This window comes from Pogona vitticeps, chromosome 9 (assembly GCF_051106095.1).
Source record: "Pogona vitticeps strain Pit_001003342236 chromosome 9, PviZW2.1, whole genome shotgun sequence".
In the NCBI taxonomy this organism is placed as follows: domain Eukaryota; kingdom Metazoa; phylum Chordata; class Lepidosauria; order Squamata; family Agamidae; genus Pogona; species Pogona vitticeps.
The window spans coordinates 27,713,371-27,738,940 of NC_135791.1; the positions used below are offsets into that span (position 1 = coordinate 27,713,371).

Consider the following 25,570-nt stretch of genomic DNA (forward strand, 5'->3'; position numbering starts at 1 on the left):
GCCGCGCCCCGATCCCACCTCTCCCCACCAAGAAGAGAGCCCGGCGCAGCGGGGAACAAACTGTTCTGACGACCGGGGCGGCTTTGCAACAACAACAACAAGCCCCCCCCGCGCGCGCGCGGGCACGCAAAAAGAAAAAAGAAAACACACACACACAGAAACCCCCCAAACCCAACATGTTTTGTTACAAGTACGGCATTGGAACCAAAGGTCGCGGGAGCCCAGAAGGAGGCGAAGCCTGAACCGGGGAGGGGCGGGGAGGGGAGGGGGTGTTGCGGAAGCGGGCGCGGGGGGGGGATTGGCGGCAGGGATCCGTCCCTGCGCAGCGTTTGCCAAGCCTGCCCCCTTCCGGAGCCAAGTGGCAGCACCTCCATCTCTCCTCCGGCCCAGGTAGGCAGGCCTGCAGGATTGGGCCCCGCTGGCTCCGGATCACCTCGGCTCCCCCACGGCCGTGTTGCCCCCCCACACACACACACACACCCGACCCGGAGGTGGCTGAATGGGGAGATCTCGGACCCTCTGCTGCCAGGCGCCCCTGGCGTGACCCCAAGCGTAGTTTTTTTTTTAATTCTTACATTTTAAAACCTCTTTTGCTCCCTTGAACTCAAGGCTGTCTTTTGTGTGTGCCCCCCCCCCGCCAACTCAGCTCCTCCTCACAACAGTCTTGCGAGGTTGGCCAGGGTGGTGGGAATGCTTGAGAAGCCCAAGCTTGGCCAGTGAGCCGCCTCCTGTATGAACCCAGGGCTCCTAATCCCACCGTCGCCCTGCTATGCCACACCAGGCGCCGGCGCTTGGCCTTCCCGATGGATGGATGGATTGGATTGTTTTGCTTTTCATCCAGAACTGAACTCAGAGCAGGATGGCTCCTCCGGGCCCCTCCCTGGAAGAGTCCAGAGAAGCAGGCCGCTGGGACCCTGTCTCCAGATCATAGGGCAGCCCAGAGCCGAGGGGAGGGGAGGGGAGGGGAGCCTTGCTTCTGAGCCGGCCAAGCACCGAGCAGCCCCCCCCCAGCTCCTGCAGCCCTTGCTGCTGCTCTTGCTCTAGCTGGGGCCCCCCAGCCCAGGAAGAGCGGAGGGGGGGTCCTGCCACCCCCAGGAGGGAGGTCTTCTCGGAAGGTGACCAATTGCCCACCGGGGCCAGGGCTTGCTTCCACGCCCTGCTCCAAAGTGTCTGGTGTAGGAATACCACCTGGTGGGTCGGAACCATGCTCCACATGGCAGGGTGGGTGTGAGGGCCTGGATGCGCCCCCCCTCCCTGCCCAGTGTCTCTGTCTCCCATCGGCCACCTCCCTTCCTGGCGCTTCGGCCCGCCAGTGCCACACAGAGGCAACAACCCCACTTGGTGCTGAGCCCCTAAGACTTGATGCCAGCCAGGAAGGGATGGGTCAGGCACCCCAGTTTTAAAAACAGCCTGCCTTCCCCCCCAAAGCCAGCGACCTCCTCTTCCAGCCCCACTTGCTCAGAGATCCGTGGCTTCCCCAAAGAGCACAACAAAGCCCTGGACCCCAGCTGGTGCCCCGAGACGGGCCACCCAAGGGGCAAAGCCAGCGGGCCATTCCAGGCCATGCCTTTTGAGTATTTCCAGGTGGCCGGTTTCAGTCTGCCTTTGACTTAAAATCCGAGGAGGAGAAAGGGGGGGGGGGGAGAGGAGATGGGAGCCTGGTTTGCTTGATGTGACCCACCAGAGCAAGAGGTCTTGGACAAAACTGTGAAAAGTGGCCATGCAGGCCGGCCAGGCCATCCTGGGAGCTGAAGACCTGAAAGAAAGGCTTCTCCAGGTACCCACAAGCCCAGCTTTACAGCAGAGCAAGAGAAGGTAGCAGGTGATTAAAAGGTGGTACAATGTTCACCTTCCCGAGATGTATTCCTTGAAAGCTCCATGCCCAAGCAAGGAGACTTGCAAACAAACAGCATGGTTTTCTCCTGATGACCAATCACAAGGTGTGTGTGTGGAGGGGGGGAGCAAGGCCATGTGCAACAGGTGGAGCTGAGCAAACCCAGTGCTAGGATCCAGAAACGTCTTTTACTCCTTCAAGGGCCCTCCATTCTAGCGAAGCTCTGTGTCCTCTGTTTTGGCCCAGAGTATGAAGGGCTCTGTGTGTGTGTGTGTGTGTGTGTGTGTGTGTGTGAGAGAGAGAGAGAGAGAGAGAGAGAGAGAGAGAGAGAGCAGAGGGGCTTAGGGAGTGACCGCCTGGAAAGCCAAACATCCCCTTTGTGGTTCTTGCCAAACCCTCAGCCCAACTGCTGTTTTGTGGGCAATGCCACACACAGGAGACACCTGGAGCACAACTTCCCCCCCCCCGAGCCCCCTTTTCCTGAGGTGCCTGGGCGGTTTCTGTCCTTCTGGTTTTACCTCTGTGTCAGTGGAGCGCCAGAGGGAATCCACCCGATCCTGCCTGATTTCGGAGCTAAGCAAGGTAGGGCCCGGGTGATCCACACACACACCCCCAGGAACCCCAGGGGCCTCCAAGTAGGGCCAGGAAAGGATCCTGCCTGAGAGCCCCGGGGGCAGCCCTTCAGGCCAGGGTTGGCCGTCGGGGGGGGGCCTTGACGGACCCACAGCCTGACCCATGGGAAATGGTTCCTCGTGCACCTAAAGAAGCAAGGTGGGGTCTGGAAAGGCTTGTTCCAAATAAAACCAGTTAGCCTTTAATGTGTCCCAGTACCCAGTGGTGGTGGTGGAGTTGGTGGTTTTAAATCATGTTGAGTTCTGGAAAATGCAACGGTTTGTACCCTCCCGAAGATGTACGTCTGGCCCCATTACAAGCCTTGCCCACCTGTGAGCAACGGGGTCCGGTTCACCTGGTTGTGAGGTTGGTTTGGGCTGGGATTTTCTGCAAGGCCCATTTCTGTGTTCAACCCCCCACCCCACCCCACCCCCACCCCACCCACACACCAAAGGAACCACCGGGCAGGAGCAGTCTTGTGGTTTTCCTGGTGTGGCCACCCCTCCCTCCTTCTCAAACTTGCACTGGAGGAATGGACAGCCTGGTTATATTAAAGCCCCCCCCCGCTCCCTCCCTCCCCAAATCAGCTCTGAAGCTTCCCTCAGAATTATGTCTCCTTCCCCCACTTCCCCCACTGCAGGGCGTCCTTTTGGGGGTCAAGCAGGGTCAACCGTAGGGCTCCAAAAAGGGGAGGAGGCCCCTCTTTCTTCCCCCGGCCCTCCTGTCCAAGGTGATTAAATGGAAGACAATTCAAGGAGCCCAGGAAAAAGAGGCAGTTTCTTAAAGGCAGGGAGCGAGAGGTGTATTGCTCTGTTGGGCTGCAACACTCAAGGGTCTCTGCAAGAATTGGGGAGTCTTATGGCCCACTTTTTTTTCAAACTACAAAGCCTTCCTTCAGAGCAAATTCGGCCGGGCTCCTTCCATCTTTGAAGCCACCTCTGTTCCAGAATGGATCCGTTGGTCTCGACGTGACTGCCCATCTGTTTCTCGCCCGGGTCCAGAATCTGAAAGCCCTTCACCCCTTCCGCACCCGCTTCTCTGCGTTTTGCCCACCACTCCCTGTGCCCGTGCAGGGGAACCCAGGCAGCGTTGACGCCCCGGCCCCCAGGAGGGTCCCTGAAGGAAGGCAGGAGGGTGGAGGAGGCTTGGAGCAAAGCCTGGCCAGCCCAAGAAGCTGATGGAATTTGCCATCTGGGTTGGCGGGAAGAGGAGGTGGGGACGCTGGGGCAGAGAGGACGGGTGGGTGGATTACTGCCTCCGTGTGAAAAGCCTCCCTCCATCCCCAGCCCCCTTCTCCCCATTTGATAGAGATTAGGGGCAGACCAGCAAAGGCTGGGTCTGGCCCCATATGTCCCCAGCCGTCTCTACAAAAGGAAGACCCAGCCACCGCCAGCCCCCCCCCCCCGCCATGACCTCTCAGCAACAGGCCCTCGTTCCCTGGGCAACTGACCCCCCTTCCTAGTCTGTGCAAAGACTTATTGTGGGGACTTCTAAAGGGGATGTGGGGTGAAGAGGGGGAGGGTGGCTGGGCCAGCAGCTGTTCCCCTGCTCCTTCTTCTTCCAAGGATGGGAATGGTCTCTAGGCATGCTGGGGCCTGCCTCCAGACTCCCCAGTTCCCCCTCCCCTCCAGAAGCCCAGGAAATAAACCCCCTTGTTTTCTTTTTTCCTAGAAGAAAGTCAAAAGCACAGGTCTTGGCAATGTCAGAACACTTGGTAAGAGTAAAACGCTTTGCTTTACTTCCTTTTTTATTTAACTCATACGCTGCCCAATAGTATAATGTGCGCACTCTCTGGCTGGGTAACAAATGCAAATAATCCAACAAATTAAAAAGAACTTAACTCACAAGTGAACAATACAAATCAATACAATACAATAAAAGGTGGCATAGCTCACCAAAGCCAGAATAAACCCAATTTAAAACACAGGTTATCAAAAGGAGGAGATTAAATGCCATGCTTTGATGCATGGCATTGATGGGCCCTGAAAAGGCTTGGCACTGAGTTCAAAGAACGAAGCTTGGCAGGAGGAAGGGCCAGCAACTGAAGAGCAGGGCGGGGGGGGGGCTGGTGGATCCTTCTTTCCTTCGTTTTATCCATCATCACCTCCTTCCTTCCTTCCTTCCTTCCTTCCTTCCTTCCTTCCTTCCTTCCTTCCTTCCTTCCTTCCTTCCTTCCTTCCTTCCTTCCTTCCTTCCTTCCTTCCTTCCAGCCCCCTGTACTACTGGGCAATTTACTGCTATTAAAACAAGGAAAACAACATCACACTAATCACAAACTTGGCAAGAGAAGCGGGGGGGGGGGGAGTTTGACGCCCACCCGCCTTCCCCTCCCCTCCCCTCCCCATGGCATCAGGGCCAGCCGTAACATCCAGGTCTGAAAGTCCTGGCGGAAGAGGAAGGTCTGTGCAAGAACATCCAGCTGCCATCCCCTGCGGATGCTGGACAAACCGGTGGCCTTCCTGTCGTGCCTTCCCTCCAGAGAGCTCAGGGCCATGGGCAGAGTTCTCTTCGCCACCCCTGACATGCCTGTGAGGGAAGTGAGGCTGTCAGAGAGAGAAAGGGACTGGCCCTAAGGTCACCCCTGGGGCCTTCAGCTGGGACCACACACACACACTCACACACACACACACACACACACGTCCAGCCCTCCAGGCAAGACCTCTCCTGCACCATGTCCTGGGGTTTTTTTGGGGGGGGGCAGCGCTGGAGTCATGGATCCTCAATTCAGGCCTTGTTCTCTCCTCCCCCAACAGGGGCATTTTAAACTTGTTTCTCCATTGTGTAGTTTGTGTGTGGGGGGGTTGTTTTTTCTGGGGAAAAAACATAAACTGAGCCTTAACTCTGCCTTGAACCCACAAGGTCATAATTACGTGAAATTAAGCAACCTGGAAGAAGGAAGAGGCTGGGTGGGGGGGGGGGGGTGAGGTGGTGGGCCTGCCCCAGAGAGGGTGTGGGAGTGTGGTTGCGAGAAGAAATCCATGCCTGGCACCGGATGCCTGTGCTGGCTGAACAAGGTGCCTCTGTGTTTGTGTGTGTGTCTGTCTGTCTGTCTGCACATGCACACATACAGAGAGAGAGAGAGAGAGCGCCGTTGACAAGAAGGGCTTTGGCCATTGCTGGTGTGTGTGTGTGTGTGTGTGTGTGTGTTATGTAAGGAAGGGGTTGCGTCATGGGGGGGCTGAGGCTGTGGCCCCCAAGGATAGGGAACTTGTGAGGGTGGGGGGGATGCTGCCATGGGGGGTGTCTGGTTAGCAGTCTCCCCCACCACCACCAGAGAGCCCAGCATGTCTCCCCATCAGGGGCTCTTCCTCCCCTCCCCTCCAGCCCCTTCCTGGAACCCTTTCTCCAAGAAGGGCCCTTGAAATCACCTGTCCAGATGTTATGCCTGTCATACCCAGCTTGTCTGCAGCGGGGGGGGGAGCAGAGGGGAAGGGAGGGATTTGGATGTGCTCTCCCTGTTCCCCCCCCCTTCCACATCTCTTCTCACTGGTCCACTCTCTGCACCTTTAAGGGCCCCTCCCTCCTCACCTAAGTGCAGCAGGTGAGGGCAAGGGTGGAGGCCCAGCTGCTGAGGCCAGGATCCACCAGCTCCCCCACCTGCCAGTGCTCTCTGACCTGCTTCCCAAATGATCTTAGACTACAGCACCCATCATCCACAGGCAAGAGCCCATGGAAGATGTAGGACACCAGGCAGGGGAAAGGTGACCCACAGAACCTGGGAAAATGACATCTTGGGAGCACTCCTCCCAGAACCTGTCAGATGGCGGGCGGGGGAGCTCCTGTGGACCCCCCAGCAGCATGGAAGGCAAAACAGTTCCCCTTCAGCGGGGGTAGCAGAAAGGAAACGCCTTCCCCTCCCTCCACCCCACCAGAGTGTTCCATCTGCCCCAGGAGATTCAAGGAAATACAGCGTGCTCCCCTCGCACCACATCCCAGTTAGGTCCAACAACTTGCCCCAGAGGTCAATATATTGGCCTGGACCCCACCCCGTTTGCTGAAGCATGGGAGAGGGGAGCCGGATCGGACGGAGAAAATGCAAGGCAGCCTTCACCAACCAAGTACTGTAACACTCTCTAAACCTGTTGGACTACAACGTCCATGCTCCACAGCATCTTGGCCAACATCTGTGACCCCTCCCCTGACGCATCTAGCCACCCACTTTTGCAGAGAGGGTGGGCTGGGCCAAGTCACTTTCCAAGCTCTGCCCTTGATTGTTGCAAGAAGCTGTCCGTTGCCAGGTACTCTAAAAATATCTGATTAAAAAGAGCACTTTATTAAAAACAACAACACTGAATTGTAACCCTTAAAACTGTTGAGAACTTAAGAAAATCAAGTTCTCAGATCTGTAACCATATGGAGAAGATCTTGGTCCAAACAGGAAGGCAGTAAAAGCAGGCAAGCCTTTGAGAGCACAGATCTCTTAATCAGGCACCCTGTTAGGAAAACAGGCAGCCCGCCTTCAGTCCATGTAGCCTCTGTGGTGTCTGGAGAGGGTCCGTGGGGTGGAGGTGGGGAGACGTTCCAGGGGAGAAAGGGCTTTTAGCGCTCCTCCAGAGAAGACCCACGAGCAAGCTGTTGGGAGTCGGAGCGTGGGCGAGCACCGGCCCCCACCAACTTCGGAACCCAAAGCCATCCTTCTGGGTCTCCCGCCTCCCCCTCCCCACTCTGAAGAAGTTGTGGGTTAGGGTGAAGGTAGCTGGTAAAGAGACTCCCCCGCTCTCTCCTCCCTTAAAGGCAGCCCTCCCTCGCCTGTGCCATCACGAGCACATGTCCAAAGAGATCTGCGTAACCCGGAGGCCTGCACAGCCTCTTCGCTTGAAGGCAGAGGTCCGTGCAGGAAGGCCGCCCCTCCTGCCTCCTTCACACCCTGCCTTCTGCCTCGGGACCCTCCTCGGCCAGCCCGGCCCCGCCCCATCTGGACCAGGGGGCGGGGCCTCCTAAGTCTCTGCCGTTTGGCGGGGGGGCGGGGCCGGGGCCGGGGCGGGGGGCATTTAAGGAGCGCCTCGCCGGCCTCAGGGGCTCCGTGGGTTCTGTCCCCCAGGGGGAACGGAGGCGGCGGTGGAGGAAGGGGGCTGCCGCTCCTGGGGGGAGGAAGATGCCCTCGGGGTTCCTCACTTCTTTCCCGGAGCTGGAGCACGATGCTCTTTGCCAGGTAGGCGCCCGGCCGGGGAGGCTCGCTCCCTCTCGCCCGCACTCTTTTCGCTGCCCCAGCCATTCTTGCAGGGGGGGGGGGGGTTTGACGCCTGCAATTTAAGTTTGCAACTTCCACGTAGCCTTTCCCCCCCCCTTTGCCTGAGTTTTGCTTTCCCCTCTAAAATACGACGGGAGGGGGGGGGAGGCCGCCAGCTGGAGAGGCAAAGAAAAGTAACTTTGCCCGGCCGGTGTTAGTCGAGGCGCGAGATCTTTCTTGGTCAAGTTTTCCGACGGGATGTCAAGGGAAGGTGTTGAGAACACGAAGGAGCAGCGGGGGCGGGGGGGGGGACGGGTGGGCATCACCTGCTGGGCACTTAATGACATGCCCTTCATGAGCTCCCTTTTTCACTGGGCCTTCCCGCTCACCCACTTTTAGGAGCAGAGCTGTTTTTCACCGCAACAGAAAACTCAGTAGGAAGCGTTCGGGCCTTAGGGGCAGCAGGGCGTCAGATGCTGAGGAGGTCAGAAGGGGAGCCTCTCTCTTCCGCTTCCTCTGAAAACAGAGATTACCTGGAGCAGGAGCTGGGCTTTAAGGAGGGGAGTTCTCCGCCCACCCTCTGCTACTAAAGCAAGAGAGCCAAATTTCGTGTTATATCCTTTTAAAAAAATACATCTCCTCCCAAATCCTGCCTAACTCCTTGCAAACTTTATCCTCCAGACCTTCCATGAGGAAAGGAAACAAGGCAGCTCTCTCTCCTTTTTTTCACCTTCCTCTAATTTTCGGGGTGCTCTTTTTTGGGGGTGGCAGCAGAGGGGGTACCTTGATGTGAAAAGTCCACACGTGTTGGAAGTGCTTTTTGGGGAACTTCCACAGAATCCTCCAGAGAAAGCACAGCCACCGCTGGGAAATTCTGAGTGTCGTAGTCCAAGAAAAGTAACTTGCTGTTACTCGTGGCAGGACAGGGAGAGGGAAATGGGGGCTTATGCAAACCAGCATCTTTTTTGCATGTCCTGGCTTCCTGCCCAAGGCCTGTCTGGAGATGCTGAGCCCTCCCTTGGGGTTGGAGAACCTGGGGCTTCTTACGGCAAAGCTGGGGAAATGGAGCCGGGACCCGTGCCCCCCCGCCCCGTGTTGGCATCCTGAACTTTCATGGAAGAACCTGCCAAATGGGCTGTTAGGCTCACCCTCCCCCCAACCTCTGGTGTGTGGATGATCACCTTGGCCTGCCTGCCTCCCAGCGTTGTCGGCCTAAGAACCACGACCACATGTGATGTGCTTTGAGCCTTTCAAGAAAGGGGGATAGCGGGGCCAAATCCCTGAGGAAATGGTGCAGAGTCTGCTTGTCTCATGCGGCCTGGGCTGCTGTCCTCCGTTGGTTGCATGAAACGCCTTCTGGCCCTCAGCCGTGGCCAGGGGTTAGGGCCAGCCCGGCGGTCCTCGTCTGAGCCCCTTGACGACCCCACGGCCTCCTCAGTTAATCCTGTGTCTGGGTTGTGTGGCTTTGTGTTGTTGTTGATGATGATGATGATGATCAGTTGGTACAAATAACAGAGCCGGGGTTTCAATCAAGAGCTGGGGTTTGGTTTGTCAAGAAGCAAAACAGGCACCTAATCTCACAACTCATCAAAACTCTCTCAATGCACTGGAAATATTCGCTCCCTCAGAAGGAAGTCCTCCTGCGGTGTGCTCTGCACTTGGGGCGGGCGGGTGCGCGCTGGAGGCTGCAGCCACGTGTTGGTATTTGGGCCCTCAAGTGTGGAAATTTCTCTCTCTCTCTTGTGTGTGTGTTGGTGTTGGAGGGCAGGGAAGAGACTCCTTGTGTCTTCGGGGTTGTGCTGTCTGTTCCCCTGGCAACCAGATTATTGATCTGTAACATATGGCCCCACAGGATGAGATAAAGGGAGGGCCAACTTTATTTATTTATTTATTTATTTATTTATTTATTTATTTATTTATTTATTTATTTATTTCCCGCCTATCTGGTCAATTACGACCGCTCTCGGTGGCTAACTTTGTGTCTGGGTGGTTTGTGTCTCTGTGGGGGAAGCTTTTGCCTGCTTGCTTGCAGCCCCACCTGCCTCAGAGGCTCAAGGGATTTCTGGCCTGGTGCACAGAGACGCCAAGGTGTGCCAGCGGCACAAAGGCTGTCCTTCCAGGGGGTCCCCTTCGCTCTGCCTCAGGGGGTCCTGGCATCCGGGGGGTCTCCCTGGGCTCCCCTCGGCTCCAGCCGAGGAATGCAAGCCTCTTGCCAAACCACGGGTGGCAGGACAGGCCCACTGCCATTCACGTGGTCGCCAGCAACCGTGTCTGTGTGGGGCAGAGATACTCTTCCCCCATACACACACACCACACACACACACACACACCACCCGGCAATACGTCTCCGTAATCATTCCTTTAGTAAAGGTAGCTCAGTGGTGCCTGTTGGAAGCAACACTTGGTAGAAGTAAATCAACCACCTGTCTGCCTCCCATCTTCTTTTTCATGGAAACGAACACTAAGCTCACCCCCTTTTCCTTTGCCCCTTCTTTCTTCCCTTCCTTCTTTCCTTTAGACTTTCTTGAGTCTGAGGGCTAATGAAGATGCCCACAGAGAGGCCGAGATCCCCCCCGGATTCCAGCGCAGCTTCTCGGCCTGCCCCCTTACCCTCTCAGCTTCTCGCAGGGAAGGCTCTGAACGCCCCTCGGAGGAGGCCCTCGCCCTGCACGCCGTCTCTGACCGGAACAGCCCGGCGTGGCCCCTCCAGGCCCAGTGGAGTCGGGATCCTGAGGAGCCACCCAGCGCCAGCTCGCCACAAGCACAAGCCCTCTTCCGCCTGGACCGCTCCCTGAGCGCTCTCGAGGGCGGCCGCCAAGGGGAGGCCAGAGCAGTGTCGTCCCGGTACAAGACCGAGCTGTGCCGCACCTTTGAAGAGAGCGGCACCTGCAAGTACGGCGCCAAGTGCCAGTTTGCGCACGGCAGCGAGGAGCTGCGGGGGCTCAGCCGGCACCCCAAGTACAAGACCGAGCCCTGCCGCACCTTCCACACCTCCGGCTTCTGCCCCTACGGGGCTCGCTGCCACTTCATCCACAACGACGAGGAGCGCCGCCCGCTGCCCAGGAGCGCCCAGCGTGCCAGCCACAGCCTCGGCTCCGGGGGCTTTGCTGCGGGACCCCTGGCTGCAGCGTCCCCCCCTCCACCGGCCCCTTTAAGCCCCCGTCTACTCCAAATCTTCTTTCCCGGAGATGTCCTGAACCCCCAGGCACCCCCCAGTGGCTCCCTCAGCACCCCTAGATCCAGCCGAACGCCTCTGGTGACACCCGGCCCTTTTGCTTTCCCCAGCCTCTCGGCGCTTCAGAAGAGCCACTCTGCTGATTCCCTCTCCGACCAAGAAGATTCTGGAAGCTCGGTAGGAAGCAGCGGCTCCGAATCCCCCGGCGTAGGGCCCCCGGGACGCAGGCTCCCCATCTTCAGCCAGCTCTCCGTCTCCGATGACTGACGGGGCTCCTGGAGGCGGTTGGGGAGAGGGAAGCAGGCAGGGCAGGAGACAGACAGACAGACAGAAGCTACACACACACACACACACACACACACACCTGCCTTGACAGCTGGATCCAGTTTGGAAGAGGAGCAGCTGCTGCCGCTCATGGTTGGGACAGCCCGCCAACCACTGCCTCAGGCCACCAGCTTGTGCAGTTTTGTGACACTATTTGAGAAAAGCACACGCAGACGGCCCATCCCTGCACAGCCTCAGCAACCAAAAGGGGAAAGTGGTCGGGGGGGGGTACGGGGGGTTGCAGGGCTGGGGGGTGGGAGACCCCTTGAGAAGCAAAACCTCTCTTCAATGGATCCCAGCTCTCTTTAAAACCCATGTCCGCCTTCAGCCCGCTTGAGCGTCGTCTGTTTTGATGGGGAGAGCATCTTGTCGCTCTTCCTGGGGTCCCTTTATGAGCTGTCCAACAGGGGATCTTAAGAGGAAGCAAAGAAAAAGTGTGTGTTTTGTGGTTCCCTGAAAGGAGGCGAGGAGTCTGGAGCCCTCCTCGCTTTTCTTGTAAAAACTGAAACATTGCCCTAAGCTTGTTTATGTTTAGTTTTGCTGGGGGGGCTCAGAAAAGTTACTGTTTTAATTGCAACTCTCAGAAACCTCCGGGGCAACAAAGCTCCTGGGGGGGCACATCTGGGAGTTGTCCTCTGTAGAGGGGTTTTGAGTATCAAGCCAAGGTCTTCCTTTGGAGGTCATCCCACTGGGGAGGAGGGGGGGGCAAGCGGGAAGGATGGAAGGACCAGGCCGACCTGCTGGGTTCCAGGCGTCAGTCTGCAGGCAGACAGGGTGGGTAGGGGACAAAGGGAGGAAGAAACTGACCAAGGGACAGCTCCTGGGTGCTGACCTGGAGGGGGAAGAAAAAGGAAGGAAGCAAAAGCAGCCGCCTAGCTTTTTGGGAGGGGAGGCGTGGGGGCGCCTGCAGGGGAGTCTTCCCGGACCAGGCTGCAGGGAAAGAATGTGTGGCGTATATTCTGCGGCAGGATACTTGTGAATGTCTCAGATTCCTGTGGATGGCGGAGGGTTCCTGCCAGTCTGAGCGTGGAGAGGGGCTGGACAGAGATCAAGGAGCGGAGAGAGGAGGGTGCCCTTTCTCAGGTCAAGCCCCCCCCCCCAGTGCTGTATGAATTGAGGGGGGTGGGGGGAGGTGGTGCTGGAGCGGCTGCCACCCTGTGGTGCCGGTTGCCATTACAAGTCCCATCCTTGCCCGTCTGGCCACCCACCTGGGGAAGGCTGGGCAAGACTCAAGACAGCTCAGAAATAGGAGATGTTCCTCTTGGGTTCTGCCAGGGCCACTTCCTCTGAAATGCACACCTTGCACCCTACAGGGACCCAACATGTGGCGGCCACTGACTTTCTGAGGCTCCCACTTCCTTGGCGTAGGCATCAGAAACAAGAGGCGGAAAAGACTCCAGGCAGCCTGGCAGCAGGCTGGAGGTTCCCCTCAAAGCAAAGGAAAATGGCTTTTTTTGGACTCCACTTCCTGAAACTACCCTGCTGACAAAAGGGTTCCTGGAACGGTAATCCAGAAAAGCCACGACTTTCCCAACCTTACGCGCATCGACACAACACCTTTTGTGTTTCTACTTTCTTCTCTGGAAGTGAGAAACTGGAAGAGCTTTGGGCTAATCCTGCAAATACATGTTGGTGGGTTGAGCGACTGCCTCACAAGGGGTGATCCTTCTTGAAAAACCTCCTTCAGTTCTCCTTCAAAAAAAAAAGGCCAATCTCGGATGTCTGTCTGTCTCCGGAATTAATTAGTCTCATCTCCTTATTTCCAGCTTGGCTTGGTAAACACCCGGCAGACCACCTGGGCCTCCGAGGGGCCTTTTCTGGTTGACAATAAGGTGCCTCCCTTCTCACACTCAGGCTGCGTGGCTACCCTTTGCGGTTTTGCACGTGTGTGTGTGTTTTTTAAAGGAAATTTTCTTCAGTTCTTTTGAAGAAAATGTAATTTTCATGGGATACTGTTCTGTTTAAAAATGATAAACATCAAAATGTTATCAGTTGGGAGATTCTAACAAGAAGTAGGAAGAAGAGGAAGGAAAGGGATGTTTCAGCATTAGAACGGGGGTGGGGGTAGGTGAGCAGATGAACAGGACTTCTTCCACCCACCCACCCACCCACCCACCCCCGCTGTATTCTAGTACACTGGAACCAGAGTTTGAACACACAGAACACCATCTTTAATTATCTGACTCAGTGGCTCCCCAACCTGGAGAGGTCCCCAGATGTTCTTGGACTCCAGTTCCCAGAAGCCTTCACTGTTAGCTGAGCTGGCCAGGATTTCTGGGAGCTGTAGTCCAAGGACGCCTGGGGATCCAAGGGCGGGAACCTCTGGAATAGACCCATTAGTGTGGTTTTTTAAAAGGCAGTTCCTTCTTTGGCGAAAGAAGCATCGAGTACCCCCGCGAGTGTCCATCTCTGGGAGTTCGCGCATTCAAGGAGTCTGAGTGGTGCACCTTCTGCTCTCCATGGAGAAACTTTGGCTCTAAAGGTGTACCAGCTGCATCTTCCAAAGGGTGGGGATTTGGGGAAGGAGTCTGAGAATCAACCTGTGAGACTCTGCTTATACCACTGTAAGATTAAAAACTGAAGCAGGCAGGGCCCCTCCGGTGTGACTCAACAAGAAACATTTGAATGAAACTTTGTTGAATGTAATTGTTTTCAAGGCAGCCGTGCAAAATTCCAGCCTGAATTCTTAATATATTATAAGCTATTTATTGTGATTTTTTTTTACAAAAAAAACCCAGACTTTTATTTCTGATATTTGGAACCAAATATTTGTTTCTTTTAATAGAAGTATATGAACTGTTCTTAGTTTACTAAATTACTTTAAAAGAAAGCCAACATCTGCCTTAATTCACTTGGAGGAGGGGGAGTATTCTGTCTTAACTTATTGCTCTTTTTGGCTTTATTTATAGATACCTTTCTGTTGCTAACCATTTAAATGCTGGTGAGCATGACTTTTAAATGGGTTTGTCTGTGTTTCTATTTTCTTCAACTGTAATAAAATGTCAATAATAAATGGCAGGATTGCTTAGGGACCAAAGATCATTTTTAAACCTGCTCCTTTCTTCCAGCATAATTTCTTCTCAGGCGCCCTTTCACTTTTGGAAATGGTTGTTATGCCCTTTTTACGGAGTTGCATCCTGCATCCAAGGCTGGGCCCAATACGTTGGCAACCTCATGACCTCTGGGTACCATGCGGATGGAGACCCAGGATAAGGCAGCCCGGAGCCTTGTTGTCACTTCCTCCCTTGAGGCTTCTCTGTGCCTTTAACAAACCCCAATGGAAGCCAGGAGCCACGAGGATTTCTCCTGGTCCCAAGGAAACCATGCTTCCTTTCTAAGACACAGCGGCAGAGACTAGATTTTCTGCCTGGAAATCTGGTCTCTGGCATGGGGGGTCATGGGCATCATGGCGGGCTGTGAACTTTACACCTAGCTAGACGTTGGTGTCCAGGAGGAAAACAGGGCTGACTTGTTAAGCCACCGTCCCTTAAGGGGTCAGACCGAATGATCTCAAGAGTCTCTGAGCTCACCCCCCACCCCCAACCCAGCGACTTCCCCAAATTGAACTCTTGAGGTCTGTCTCATGTTTTCTCTTCCAAACTTCCCATTGTTTGTGGCTATAAAGCCCCTGCAATCCAGTCCTGCTTAAGGATTGGGTGGAGGGTGTTTGAAAGAGAGAGGGAGATCTTTAACCCCTCTTTCTCCAGGCTGCCTGTGGAGCTTTTCGATTTGGGACTGTTCCCATCAAGTGATGCATTGAAGGAAAACAAAGGGGGAGGGGTCAGTGGGGGGCTCTCAAGAGTTTCACTTAGTGGCCTAAAGCATATCACAGAATCCCACCCCTTCCTCTTTTTTTAAAGTCCTTTGTCAATTCAGAGAAGTGGGGGCTGAGCTTGAAGATGGATGGATGAGAACTGGAGGAGCCCACAGGCGCTCAGGGGCGCTTGGAGCATCTGCTGGGGTCCAGAGAAGCAGCCAGGAGACCCCACCGTGCTCTGTGTCTGGCAGGCATTTGAGGTGTGAGCTGTTCATGCACTTGTTTAATTCTTTTTAAATATTTGCACGCTTACTGTTTTTAACTTTTAAATACTGTTTAAATGATGCAAGGCACCTTGGGTCCTTTTGGGGAAAAACGCAGGATATTAATATTTCAAATAAATTAATAAGCTACCTCTAGCCCCAAGGAAACAGGGGCTGGGAGGAGGGAAGGCCAGACAAATCCCCCACCTCAGCTTGAAGAAGGACAGGGGGTGGGAGTGGGTGAGTGGGTGGGTGGGATTTGCTAGTAGTTTCCGAGAGTTTTGGGTCTCTCACCCTGCAATTTGCATCAGACAAGGCACAGATGAAAGTGTGAGCCAAAGGATGCTGCACAGGAAGAACGTCCCTAGGAAGAAAGGTTTACTTATTAAGGCAACCAGGAATGAATCAGTCCATTAAAACAAGGGGGCTGTTTCCCCAGGTGGGTAAGGGGTCGAGGGTGGCCAGCCCAGTCCCAGAGAGAGCTCTCCCTCCCTCTTGGCAGCCAAGTGGGCACTTTCAACCGGCTTCGCCGCCTCCTGCACCCTCTCATGGTTGTGGATCCAGTTTGCCCACTCGGACGGGGTTCACGCCCTTGGCTTAAGAGTGCTGCTGGGCAAGTGGAACATCTAAGTGGGGCACCTGATGAAACAGGGCGGAGAAGGAAAGCGAGGAGAGCCACGGCCAAGCTCCAGCCCAGGGGGCTGCCGGCTTCTGGGGGAAGGACGGCTCAGCGCTTCTCCCCCCCCCGACCCCCGACCCCTGCGCAGGGGCTTCAGCTGAGGTTGGGAGGATGGCTTGTGTTCAGGGTCCTGGAGGCAAATCCACCAAGAGAAGCAGTGGTGGTGTTGGGGGCTGCAGCAAAAGAGAGGTGGGGGGTTTGCTGTTCCTCCTGGCTTGGATCAAAAGTGTGTGTGGGGGGGGTTCCCCTTTCTCCCTCCCCCCCTGAGCCTTCCTTTACTGTTCCACAAACCACAAGAGGATCCATTCAGCTTTCTTTCGGGCTGGCCCGCCCCTCACTTCTGCACCCTTTCCTCCTCTGGTCATTCCAAAATACCCAGTTACACGGCGGCCGGGGGGGGGGGGAGGATGCTTTGGCCTTTGCCATCCCATTCGCCAAAGAAAAGCTCAATTTACTAACCGTCCTGTTTCCCCTCCGTATTATTTTATTTGCCAGTTGAATCACTTGAGTTCCCCTACGAATAAACCAAAGGAGCCAGGAAAGGGGTGGGGGTGGGGGTGGGGGTGGGGCGGATGGGTGGCCTTTGGGCGCTTCTCTCCGCTTCCTTTCACCCAGCCGAGGAGCACCCGGACTGCTTAAGAGAAGAGTCCTTCAGAAAGAGAACGACTGGGGGGGGGGGCACTGGAACAAGGGGAGGGGGTGGGTAGGGATCTCCAGCGCCACCCCTGCGAGGGCCCAGGCAACCTTCCCCTCCACAACGCCTGCCTCTTATCGGACACGTTATTCAAGGCTTTAAAGGAGCAGGTGCTGCTTCCTTCTCCGGCTTCTCCTCCAGCTTCCCTCATCCCAGAAAAAACGATGCCAAGCAAAGCGTCTGGGCTGCCAGAGAAAGTTCGCTCCATCCGGAAGACGCAACGAGGCCTCCTCTTGCAGGTTGGCAGGTTTCAACCTGGCCTTGTCCTCCTGCGGCCTTTCACAGTGCTTCCCGAAGGGTCATTCTTTAGCTGTCTGAGCGTGTTGGTGGAAGGAACAGTGGAGGGGGGGGGACCCCATGCTCCTTCCTGGGAACTGGCTGGCCAGCCAAGCCCCGTGCGTTGGCATCAAGTAAAGGAAGGTGGCTCCCCAGCCTGGGGCGGTAGGGGGGCAGCACGACCCCATGGTCCTCTTGCAGGGGGGCCTCTCCCTTCAGAAGCTTCCCAGGGACGGCCCCGCCCGGTCAAGGGGCACCTGCTTGACTCCCACGGGGTCCGCCTGGGCTACCCCCCCTGCTCGCGCCAGCCCTGGGTCAGTCCCTCTGGAGTTCGAAGCGGGGGGCGGGGGTCTCCTTGGCCCTCCAGGGCTCCTCCAGCCGCAGCCGGAGGGTGTTCCGGATCACCAGCCTCTCCAGCAGGAGGGAGCCCACGAACCAGACCAGGCTGTGCTCCAGGGCCACCAGGCCCAGCAGGTTGAAGCGGAAGCCGGTGTAGTCCCAGGGGCAGGCGCCCACGGCCCGCAGGAGGGCGCCCAGGCAGAACTGGCACAGGAAGATGCAGAGGGTGTAAAGAGTGCAGCGGGTGAGGAGGCAGCAGTCGCCCCGCAGGGAGAGGTGGATGCCTTCGAGGGCCAACCCGCCGGCACCGTAGAGGAACAGCGGCCACAGGCCGGTCACCCCCGGGAATGTCCACTCGCCGCCCATGATGACTGTCGCAAACAGCATCTCTGCGAAGTGCCCGTGGATGGCATAAATGTAGGCCCGGCCCACGACGTGCAGGGGCTCAGGAGGGCTCCCCATGCTTGCGACCTGGACGGGGACAGACAGTCAGGCTCACGCCGAACAAGCTGGGCTTGCAAAAGTTACTTTTCCGAGCTGCCACTCCCGGAACCCCCAGCCAGGATGGCCCAGTGACACTGTAACTTCCCCTGAGTAACTTTTCCAACTCCTAAAAACAGAGTTCTCTGATGAAATGCTCTCCAGTGATGCTGAATCTTGCCTCCCACAATCGCACCGTCCTCCAGCGCACATCCAGAGGGTGCCTCGTTGGGGAAAAGCCAGGACAGAGGCCAGATCCTGCCACCGCCAGAGAACAACAGGGGCTGCTCAGATGCCAGAGGCTTCCTGCTGGGTGGTTGAGAGGGAGAGTCCTCACATCTGATGTGAGGTGGAAGGCCCGATGGCTTTCCAACATTTCGTCAATCCCTAGGATGCCCCAGTTAATTAGCAATACAGCAGAATGACCCTGAATATAAAGTAGCTATAACAACCGGGGGGGGGGGGAGGTTTCTGAGCTATGGCTTAACATGAGTTAAGGCTCCCATTGTCTAAGGAAACAGGGAATGTCTAACTCCCGGCTTTAGTGCTTAGAAACCACTTGTTCCAAACCAGGTTGCTACCAGCTAATTTGTCACAAGATTCAACAATATTTTCAAATGTTCTTATTTTAGTATTTAAACTTTTGACAGGGTTATTCTAGAGTAATGGTAACTTATTACTTGCATTCATTGCCATCCATGGTTAGTAATTTAAAATGACAGTTCCCATAATTTAATGATTTAACAGATTGATTCATTAATAAATCAGCAAAGGAACTTTCTGGGAATGTTTTTACATGAACAATCTGAATTCCTTTAACAATGCAGGGGTAACACGAGGAGGACTCCACGTTATTGCCACCATTAACATCCTCAAACTTTTCTAGGAACCAAGAGAGGCCTTGGAGTCCAAAATATTAGGTCAGTGCCGGCTTGTGGAAGGCTTCTTTAGTCAGCCTCACAGGGTGAAAAAGATCTGAAGATCTGCTGCTTGGAAAACACACACACACACCCCACACACACAGAGAGACTCTGCACACACACTCCGAAACCCTTTTAGCCTGGTCCCTTGGCTGCCTTCCCTGCAGACGCCACGCAAGGGAGGGTACTTACCCCGGAGCTAGGGTTACGGTTTCCCCCCCAAGCTGCTTTTGGCTCCCAGATATGGGGACCACCTCTGGCCAGTCGAAGGAATAAGCTGGTGGCTACGAGGGAGAGAAGGAGGAGGCAGAGAAGCGGCTCCACCTCCTCCCAGGTCTGGAAGGCCACAGAGCCTAGTGGTTGGGTTGGTGGAAAGGCACCACCCCACCTTGGATGGCTGAATCACTCCCTCCTGCCCTTGGTTTCCTCATCATTTGAAGGTGTTTTAATTACAGAGAGCGCTCCCTGCCTCCTAAAGCTGGGCTAATGAGCTACTGTTGCAAGTACGGCCATTCCCATCCCACGGCTTTCATGCTCTCCACCTTCTTTTAAACAATCTGCAAAGCTGAGGGAGAGGCTGGGTTTGGCCCCCAGGGCTGGAAATGGAGCCAGTCGGTCCACAGGGTCAAGTCCACAAGCTGAAAGTCTGCCCACCTCCGTCCTTTGGTGGGGAGAGGAAGGCCCTCTGTACCTGCTCAGAGACGCTTGCTCTTTAAAGCAGGTGTTCCAAGACTGGTATCTGGCACAAGGATAAGATATGCTGGAACGACACCCACGGGTTGAGGGCTGGGACCAGTTAGACGGGAAGGCGGGAAGGCGTTCGCGACCTATTTCCAGTTCTATGGCTGCAGATCAGCAAAGTGGGGCAAAGGTGGGGGGGACTCATGGGCCCCCCAGTCAGGCCTTTGAGAGAGGCACAGCGCAGGCAGGTGAACCGAGGGGTGGGGGTGGGGGTGGGGCGGAGGCCAACAGGATCTGACCCACCAGCCAGGTGGCTCCGTCTGCAACCTGCATCTCCGCTCTGACACACACACACACACACACACACACACACACACACACACACACACACACACACACACACACACACACACACACACACACACACACACACACACACACACACACACACACACACACACACACACACACACACACACACACCGGTCTCTCTGAGCATTCAGGATGAGTCAGTTTGCCTTTCCATGGGGGGGGGGGGTCAGACTGAAAGCCCTTGGCCTGCGCTTTCTCGCTTTGGTGTTTGGCTCTGCTTCCTGGGCCGCCATTGTCTCTCTTCACAACCACCCCCCCACACACACAATCCAGCCCTGCTTAAAGGGATAAGAGGTGGGGAGGGGAGGAAGAGTGTGGGGGGGGGGCTGAGCTGTTTCTCTCCTCCCAGGCTGCTGGGGGAGCTTTGTGATCTGGGGCTGTTCCCATGAAAATTATGCACTGGCAGAAGGAGGGGAAGAAAGGCGAGAGAGCCGGGTGGGGGTGAGGGTGGGGACTGAGAATCTCTCCACAACCTTACAAAACATCACAAGGGACAAGACTCTCTCTCCCCCCCCCCCCTCTTACTTCTTTTCCTTAAGAGTCTTTTGTTACTGCTAAAAGAGTGAAAAGGGCTATCCTGGACGGACAGACAGGAGCCTCTACCTCCCGCCCCTCTTTCTCTCCACAGCCTCCTGCAGCCGATGCCTGCGAGCGTGGGAGCCACGTTCCAGGAGGCCTGTGGTGCCCAGTGGCATTTGGTGTCCATGGAAAAGAGCATCCGTGGCATTCATGCATGCATCAATGTGGAATCCATCCTCCAAGTCTGCACATGCTCAGAGGTCAGGTGGAGAGGGACGTGTTCGTGTGGCTTTCGCTCCAAAACGCTCATGTTGGCCGCAGGGCTTGGGCTCCAAACACTCTGAATGTGGGCAGACGGTTCTCTCAATGGGCTGGGACGGAGGCCCAAAGGAGGTGGATGAGTAGCCAGGAGGGTGGGTGGATTTCCTTTGCTTCCTTGCATCCTTTCCTTGAACAAAGGCTCGGGCAGAAGGACCTTTCGGGGTCCCTCAGCCTTCTTGGCCATCACCCTCCTGCTCACCCACCGTCGGCTCTCCAGCTGCGGCTCGACCTCCCTCTGGCGGCCACTGGCGGGAAGGGCCGGCCGGCCGGATGGGCGAGTCGTCTCCAGCATGTTTTGCTCTGCCTCCCTTTGGTTGCAGAACACTTTAGGTTCCCACCTGGGAGAAAGGCCGGAGAGAAGTCAAACAAGGAAACACACAAACACCTTTTGAGCTGTCTGTCTGTCTGCCTGCCTGCCTGCCTGCCTGCCTGCCTGCCTGCCTGCCTGCCTGCCTGCCTGCCTGCCTGCCTGCCTGCCTGCCTGCCTGCCTGCCTGCCTGCCTGCCTGCCTGCCTGCCTGCCTGCAAAACATGATCTGGGCAGAGTACGTGGTTGACCTCAAGCATTTTTCTGTGTGAGAGGAAAGGGTGCCGGAATCCATCTGCCGTCTGCCAAGGATGGCTCAACCTGCCTCGGCCCCTCTTCTGTCCTTTTGTCTTGGACACAAAGGCTGGATGACGGGGCCCTGACAGTCAGGGCGCGGTGACTTCTTCAACACAAACAAAACCAAACCTGTTTTTCAATCAAGTTTAGCATGTTTGAAATTGATTTTTAACATTCCAGATACACAGCACATAGGGAATACAGATGTATAATTTTTTGCCCAGGAAGCGTGTGGTTTTTTTAGTTAAAAGGTAAGGTATTTTACTCAGCTGTGAGACAGTGATTTACTTCAAGTGTCTTGTAAAACTGATTGACTTTGAATGGTTTGGGCATACTATGTGAATGCCTCTGGCCGGTGTCATTTGTGTCTGTGGGCTTTGTCAAGGGAACAGGTGCCAGGATCGTGGGGTTTCGGCTGCCGGGAAACCTAGCAGTCTGATCTGTTTCATTTTGTTTTTTGCATCAGCAATATTGATCTAGCACTATCCCAGTTTGAGAGAGATAAAAAAGTTGAAACAAATATTAGAATTAACACTGTTGCAGTAGCAGCAGCAAGAGGCTGTGAAAGGCAGGCAACCTGAGGGTGGGGTAGCACAGGATAAAGCCTCCAAGGCAGGGATCCAACAGTCTGCGTAGCCCCCTTGACTGATGCCCAATACAGTTTAAAAATGGATTAAACATTCCCCCAGGGGGACACACGCACAACGACGTGAAAAACTTGGAACGACCACATGACTTTAAACGAAAAGCAAGATCCCCAACACGCCTTCCAATGCCTTTGTATAGTGGAACTGCACACTCCATCATGCGCCCATGAAGTGTCCCGTGTCAAATCAAGGAGCCAGTTCTAAAAGTTTTCATTGCCACAAAAGGAGTTACGTATTTTGTAAACTGAATGGATCTTGATTGCCTGATCCAACCCAAGGCACCTCAAAACATTTTGTGTTACAACACAGAGAACCCACAAACAGTTTTGGTTTGTTGTTTTGATTTTGTAGGGGAGAATCTGTTTCCACAGAAGCTAAAGCGAAGATGGCAGCTGAAGGTCTGCAGGAAGAGGGGAGCTGGCAGGCAGGGGATTAACCGACGGGTGTCACCGCCCTTTCTGCGCTTTGCAGTACCGGCGCTTTGACCCTGCGGTCTACGCATGGATCCAGGACAACAGCACCATTAACTTCTTCCCAGCAGTGGCTCCAAAACCGAAGAAGGTGTGGAGGGCTTAAGCAGGCGGCCAAAGAGAGGAAGGGCTGGCAGTCGCAGGCTGGATTCGACAAACGGGAGACTTTTCCTGGCTTCCTGAACTGGACCGAGATCACTCAGGCTTAAGTCCGAATCTGGAGGCGGGCCTCCCTTTGGGCTTCCGGGCCACCTCCAACCTCAGCCGGAGGACATTGTGAATGACCAGCTTCTCCAGCAGGAGGGTGCCCACAAACCAGAAAAGGCAGTACTCCAGCGTCACGAGGCCCATGACGTTGTAGCGGAAGCCACTGTAGTCCCAGGGGCAGGCGTCAAAGAGGCGGAGGCAGTAGCCCGTGCCGAACTCCCAGAGGTAGACGCAGAGGGTGTAGAGGGTGCCGCGGGCCAGGAGCCCACAGCGGTCCTTCAGCAGGAGGTAGAGGCGCTCAAGGGCCAAAGCACAGGTCCCGTAGATAAAGAGCGCCCAGATGCTGGTGACGCCCTGGAACTTCCAGTCCCGGTCCACGACAAAGGCCCAGACGGCTGTGAACATCACCTCCGAGAAATACCCATGGATGGCATAGATGTACCACCGGTAGAGAGGGCTCAGGGGCTCCCCGACACTCCCCATGGCCTGTGGCCTTCAGGTGGGAAACACGGATCAGAAGGGTGATGGGGAGAGGCTTCCTTGGCCCTGGAAAGCAAGAGCTAAAATGATTCGCATGCCCAGTCTCTGATCAGCGTTAAGATTCCCCCTCCTCCGTAGCACAAAAAGCCCAAGGAAATGTACTAGGGCGACCCCATGAACTGGCAAGGAGTTACAGCAGGAGGAGAGCTTGCAAGCCCAGGAGAAGGAAGACCAAGCAAGAGTGGAGAGAGAGTCAACGAAGGGAGAGACGGCCTTGAGGCTGCAAGAGCTGAGCAGGGCTGTGTTAATGACAGGATCTTGCAGAGGCTATTAATTCGTGGTTGGTGAGAAGCCAATTGACCGCATGTAACAAAAGCAAAAACATAAACAACCTGTCTCTTGCTATACCTCCCCCAATACCTGGCATTCAAAGGTAGACTGCTTCTGAGTCTGGAGGTTCACCCATCAAAGCCACTGATCCACCTCCCCACTTTTCCATGGATTGTTCTAATTACATTCCTCCATGCCAGTTTGGCTGCCACCACATCCAGTGGCAGGGAGTTCCAGGGGTGAGTTCAAGACAACCGGTAGTTGCCTGACAGCCAACAGGCTGTGGAGACCCACCCCGTGCCAGTAGAGAAAGGGACACACTCACCCCAGCCTCGACCCTTGTTCACAGAGGAGAAGGAAAAAGTCAGAGAAGGCCTTCTAGGCAGGAGCTCTTCCCGGCTCCTTGCGGTGAGAGCAGCAGGAGAGAAGCTCCTGATCCCCACTCGGAGGGACAAGCAGTGCTCAGTAGACTCCCCGGTGCCGAAACAAACAGGTGCTGCTCCCTGTTTCCTGGGTTAGTCACTTCCTGGTTGGCCAAGAGGCCCTGCTCCTTGGTCTGTCCGTCCCTCCCTTGCAGGCATGCTGAGGAGATGGCCTCAGCTCACCTTTTTGAGGCTGGGGCCCTTCGTGGCCTCCTTTCCTTCCTGGCCTTCGCTCAGACACAGCCGGCAAAGGAGAGCAGCCCCCAGGTCAACACGAGGAAGGGGCTCCCGCAAAGGCCCCGATCCCAGCACCTCACCGTGGCTCCACTCTGCAGGTGCTCCAGCTGCTGCAGCAGCAACGGCGCAGGCTCAGTCCAGGTCGAAAGGTGAAGGAGTCCAGCGAAGGAGGGCGGCCGGGCCCTCGTGCCGTGACCCCAGGCACCCCCCCCGCAGAGCCACTCCGTAGCGGCCCCCAGCTGCCCCGAGCCTTTCCTGCCCCAGGGAGAGGCAGCAGGCTTTGGTTTAAAGGCTATGAACCCTGGTCTAGGGTTGCCTCTGTCCTGGGAAGGAGCGCGTGCCGTTTCAGGCAGAAGGGCCTCCTCTTGGGCCTCCCTTTTGGGTGATGGGTCACTCCCCCCACCCCACCCCACCCCACCGCTGCCCAGTTCTCGGAGGTGCCCAGCTGGCCCTTGGCTCGGCATGGGGATCTCCCTGAGATCCAGCTCGCCTTCTCCATGGAGGAAGCGTCCCTAAAGGCCGAGGCCTCACCCCCGCCTGCCGTGGAAGGAATCAGCCCCCCCCCAATGGGCCCCAGCCAGGAGCCTGAGCTTCCTGAATGGCCCGGGAAGTGAACGGGGTTCCCACCCCACCCTGAAATCCCAGGAAAACAAATGTGTGGGCAAAGCAAGAAGAGCTGACATGTCAGGGAAATGTTGGCCATCCGTCCAGGACCGCTGGCCATGTGGGACAATGGTGGGAAGGTGGGGAGCAAGATTAGTCTCTTGCAGCAAAAGCCAGAGAGAATCCTAGATCCAAACCCAGTGTTTTCATCTTTAAAAAGCCTTACTGCAGCCCTGGAGCATCACAACCTTCTCGTGGCCCAAGAAAAGTGTGGCCCCTCCCTGAGTTTTGATTATGCTCAAGAGCTACAAGGCTGCCTTCCGTCTCCACTTGCTTTTTCTAAAGGGTGCTTCTGTGGCCCATTAAGGCTGTGTCCCTTTTATTTGTCCATGAGATCAGATTCTGCGGAGTGCAGTTCAGGTCTCAACAGGAGGCACTGGCAGGATCTCCCGGGGATTCTGCTTTGGATTTTCAAAAGCCAGCCTCTCCAGCACACTCTATCTGGCCGTTCGGTGCCCCCGGGCACCTGAAATCTGTCTCCTCCCTGGAAACAAATTAGCACAGGGATTGGAATGACCTGGTTAGGTCTGTTCTACCAAAAAGCCACATGAGGCTTGGTCACCCTGTGCTTCCTGCAAGCCACCCACACGCTCCCTCCTGGCCGGTGGAGGCAGCCCGGCACGAAGCGCCTTCCCCTCCGTTTGTCTTTGACACAACCACAGCAATGGTGTCACATTTCACCCTGAGGGAGCACACCTTGGAGGGTGCACTTGCTCGGTGGTGCAGGAACAGGAGCAGACTCAGCCCAGAAGCACGGATCTTACATTTTAAGCACTTCTGAAAACTGGCATTTCTAAGTGACTGGGACAACCACGGAGTACGTAGGTGCACGTTTCACAGGAAAAGCCGCCAGGGTCCCCCTTCCTCTTGCCTCCTCCCCCCCCTCCCCACTCAGAACAAGGACCTCCTGCTGGCTGCGCATCCTTGAAAAATCAGAACCAAATGGAACAAAGGCCCTGGGCTTCTTTCAGCATTTGCTTGAACCTCTCCGGCCTGCAAGGAAGTTGCATTAAAAAAAGTCCCTGCTTGTTCACCGACAAAACCCAGCCGGGGTTGTTCCAGCAGGTGACGGCTGGCAAGTTGGAACCAGGTCGC

General features: G+C 55.8%; 3 protein-coding genes across 3 annotated transcripts; 1 reads left to right on the forward strand and 2 right to left on the reverse strand.

Moving 5' to 3' along the window:
• Nucleotides 1-7,443: 7,443 nt before the first annotated feature.
• On the forward strand, nucleotides 7,444-14,152 carry LOC110075675 (mRNA decay activator protein ZFP36L1). Its single transcript, XM_072979765.2, has 2 exons — nucleotides 7,444-7,598; nucleotides 10,135-14,152. The coding sequence occupies exons 1-2, from the start codon at nucleotides 7,542-7,544 to the stop codon at nucleotides 11,056-11,058; spliced, it is 981 nt and encodes a 326-aa protein (XP_072835866.2). The 5' UTR covers nucleotides 7,444-7,541; the 3' UTR covers nucleotides 11,059-14,152.
• Nucleotides 14,153-16,277: 2,125 nt separating this feature from the next.
• LOC110075725 (transmembrane protein 229B) lies at nucleotides 16,278-17,916 on the reverse strand. Its single transcript, XM_020787218.3, has one exon. The coding sequence runs from the start codon at nucleotides 17,583-17,585 to the stop codon at nucleotides 17,100-17,102; it is 486 nt and encodes a 161-aa protein (XP_020642877.3). The 5' UTR covers nucleotides 17,586-17,916; the 3' UTR covers nucleotides 16,278-17,099.
• A 3,045-nt stretch (nucleotides 17,917-20,961) lies between these two features.
• LOC110075611 (transmembrane protein 229b) lies at nucleotides 20,962-23,252 on the reverse strand. The gene has a single exon (XM_020787026.3). It carries the CDS (start codon nucleotides 22,824-22,826, stop codon nucleotides 22,332-22,334), a length of 495 nt encoding a protein of 164 aa, XP_020642685.2. The 5' UTR covers nucleotides 22,827-23,252; the 3' UTR covers nucleotides 20,962-22,331.
• Between the last annotated feature and the right edge of the window lie 2,318 nt (nucleotides 23,253-25,570).

Coding starts and splice junctions, on each gene's coding strand:
- LOC110075675 (XM_072979765.2), top strand. CDS start 7,542: ATGCCCTCGGGGTTCCTCACTTCTTTCCCGGAGCTGGAGCACGATGCT. Junction 7,599..10,134: donor AGCACGATGCTCTTTGCCAG/GTAGGCGCCCGG, acceptor TCTTTCCTTTAG/ACTTTCTTGAGTCTGAGGGC.
- LOC110075725 (XM_020787218.3), bottom strand. CDS start 17,585: ATGGGGAGCCCTCCTGAGCCCCTGCACGTCGTGGGCCGGGCCTACATT.
- LOC110075611 (XM_020787026.3), bottom strand. CDS start 22,826: ATGGGGAGTGTCGGGGAGCCCCTGAGCCCTCTCTACCGGTGGTACATC.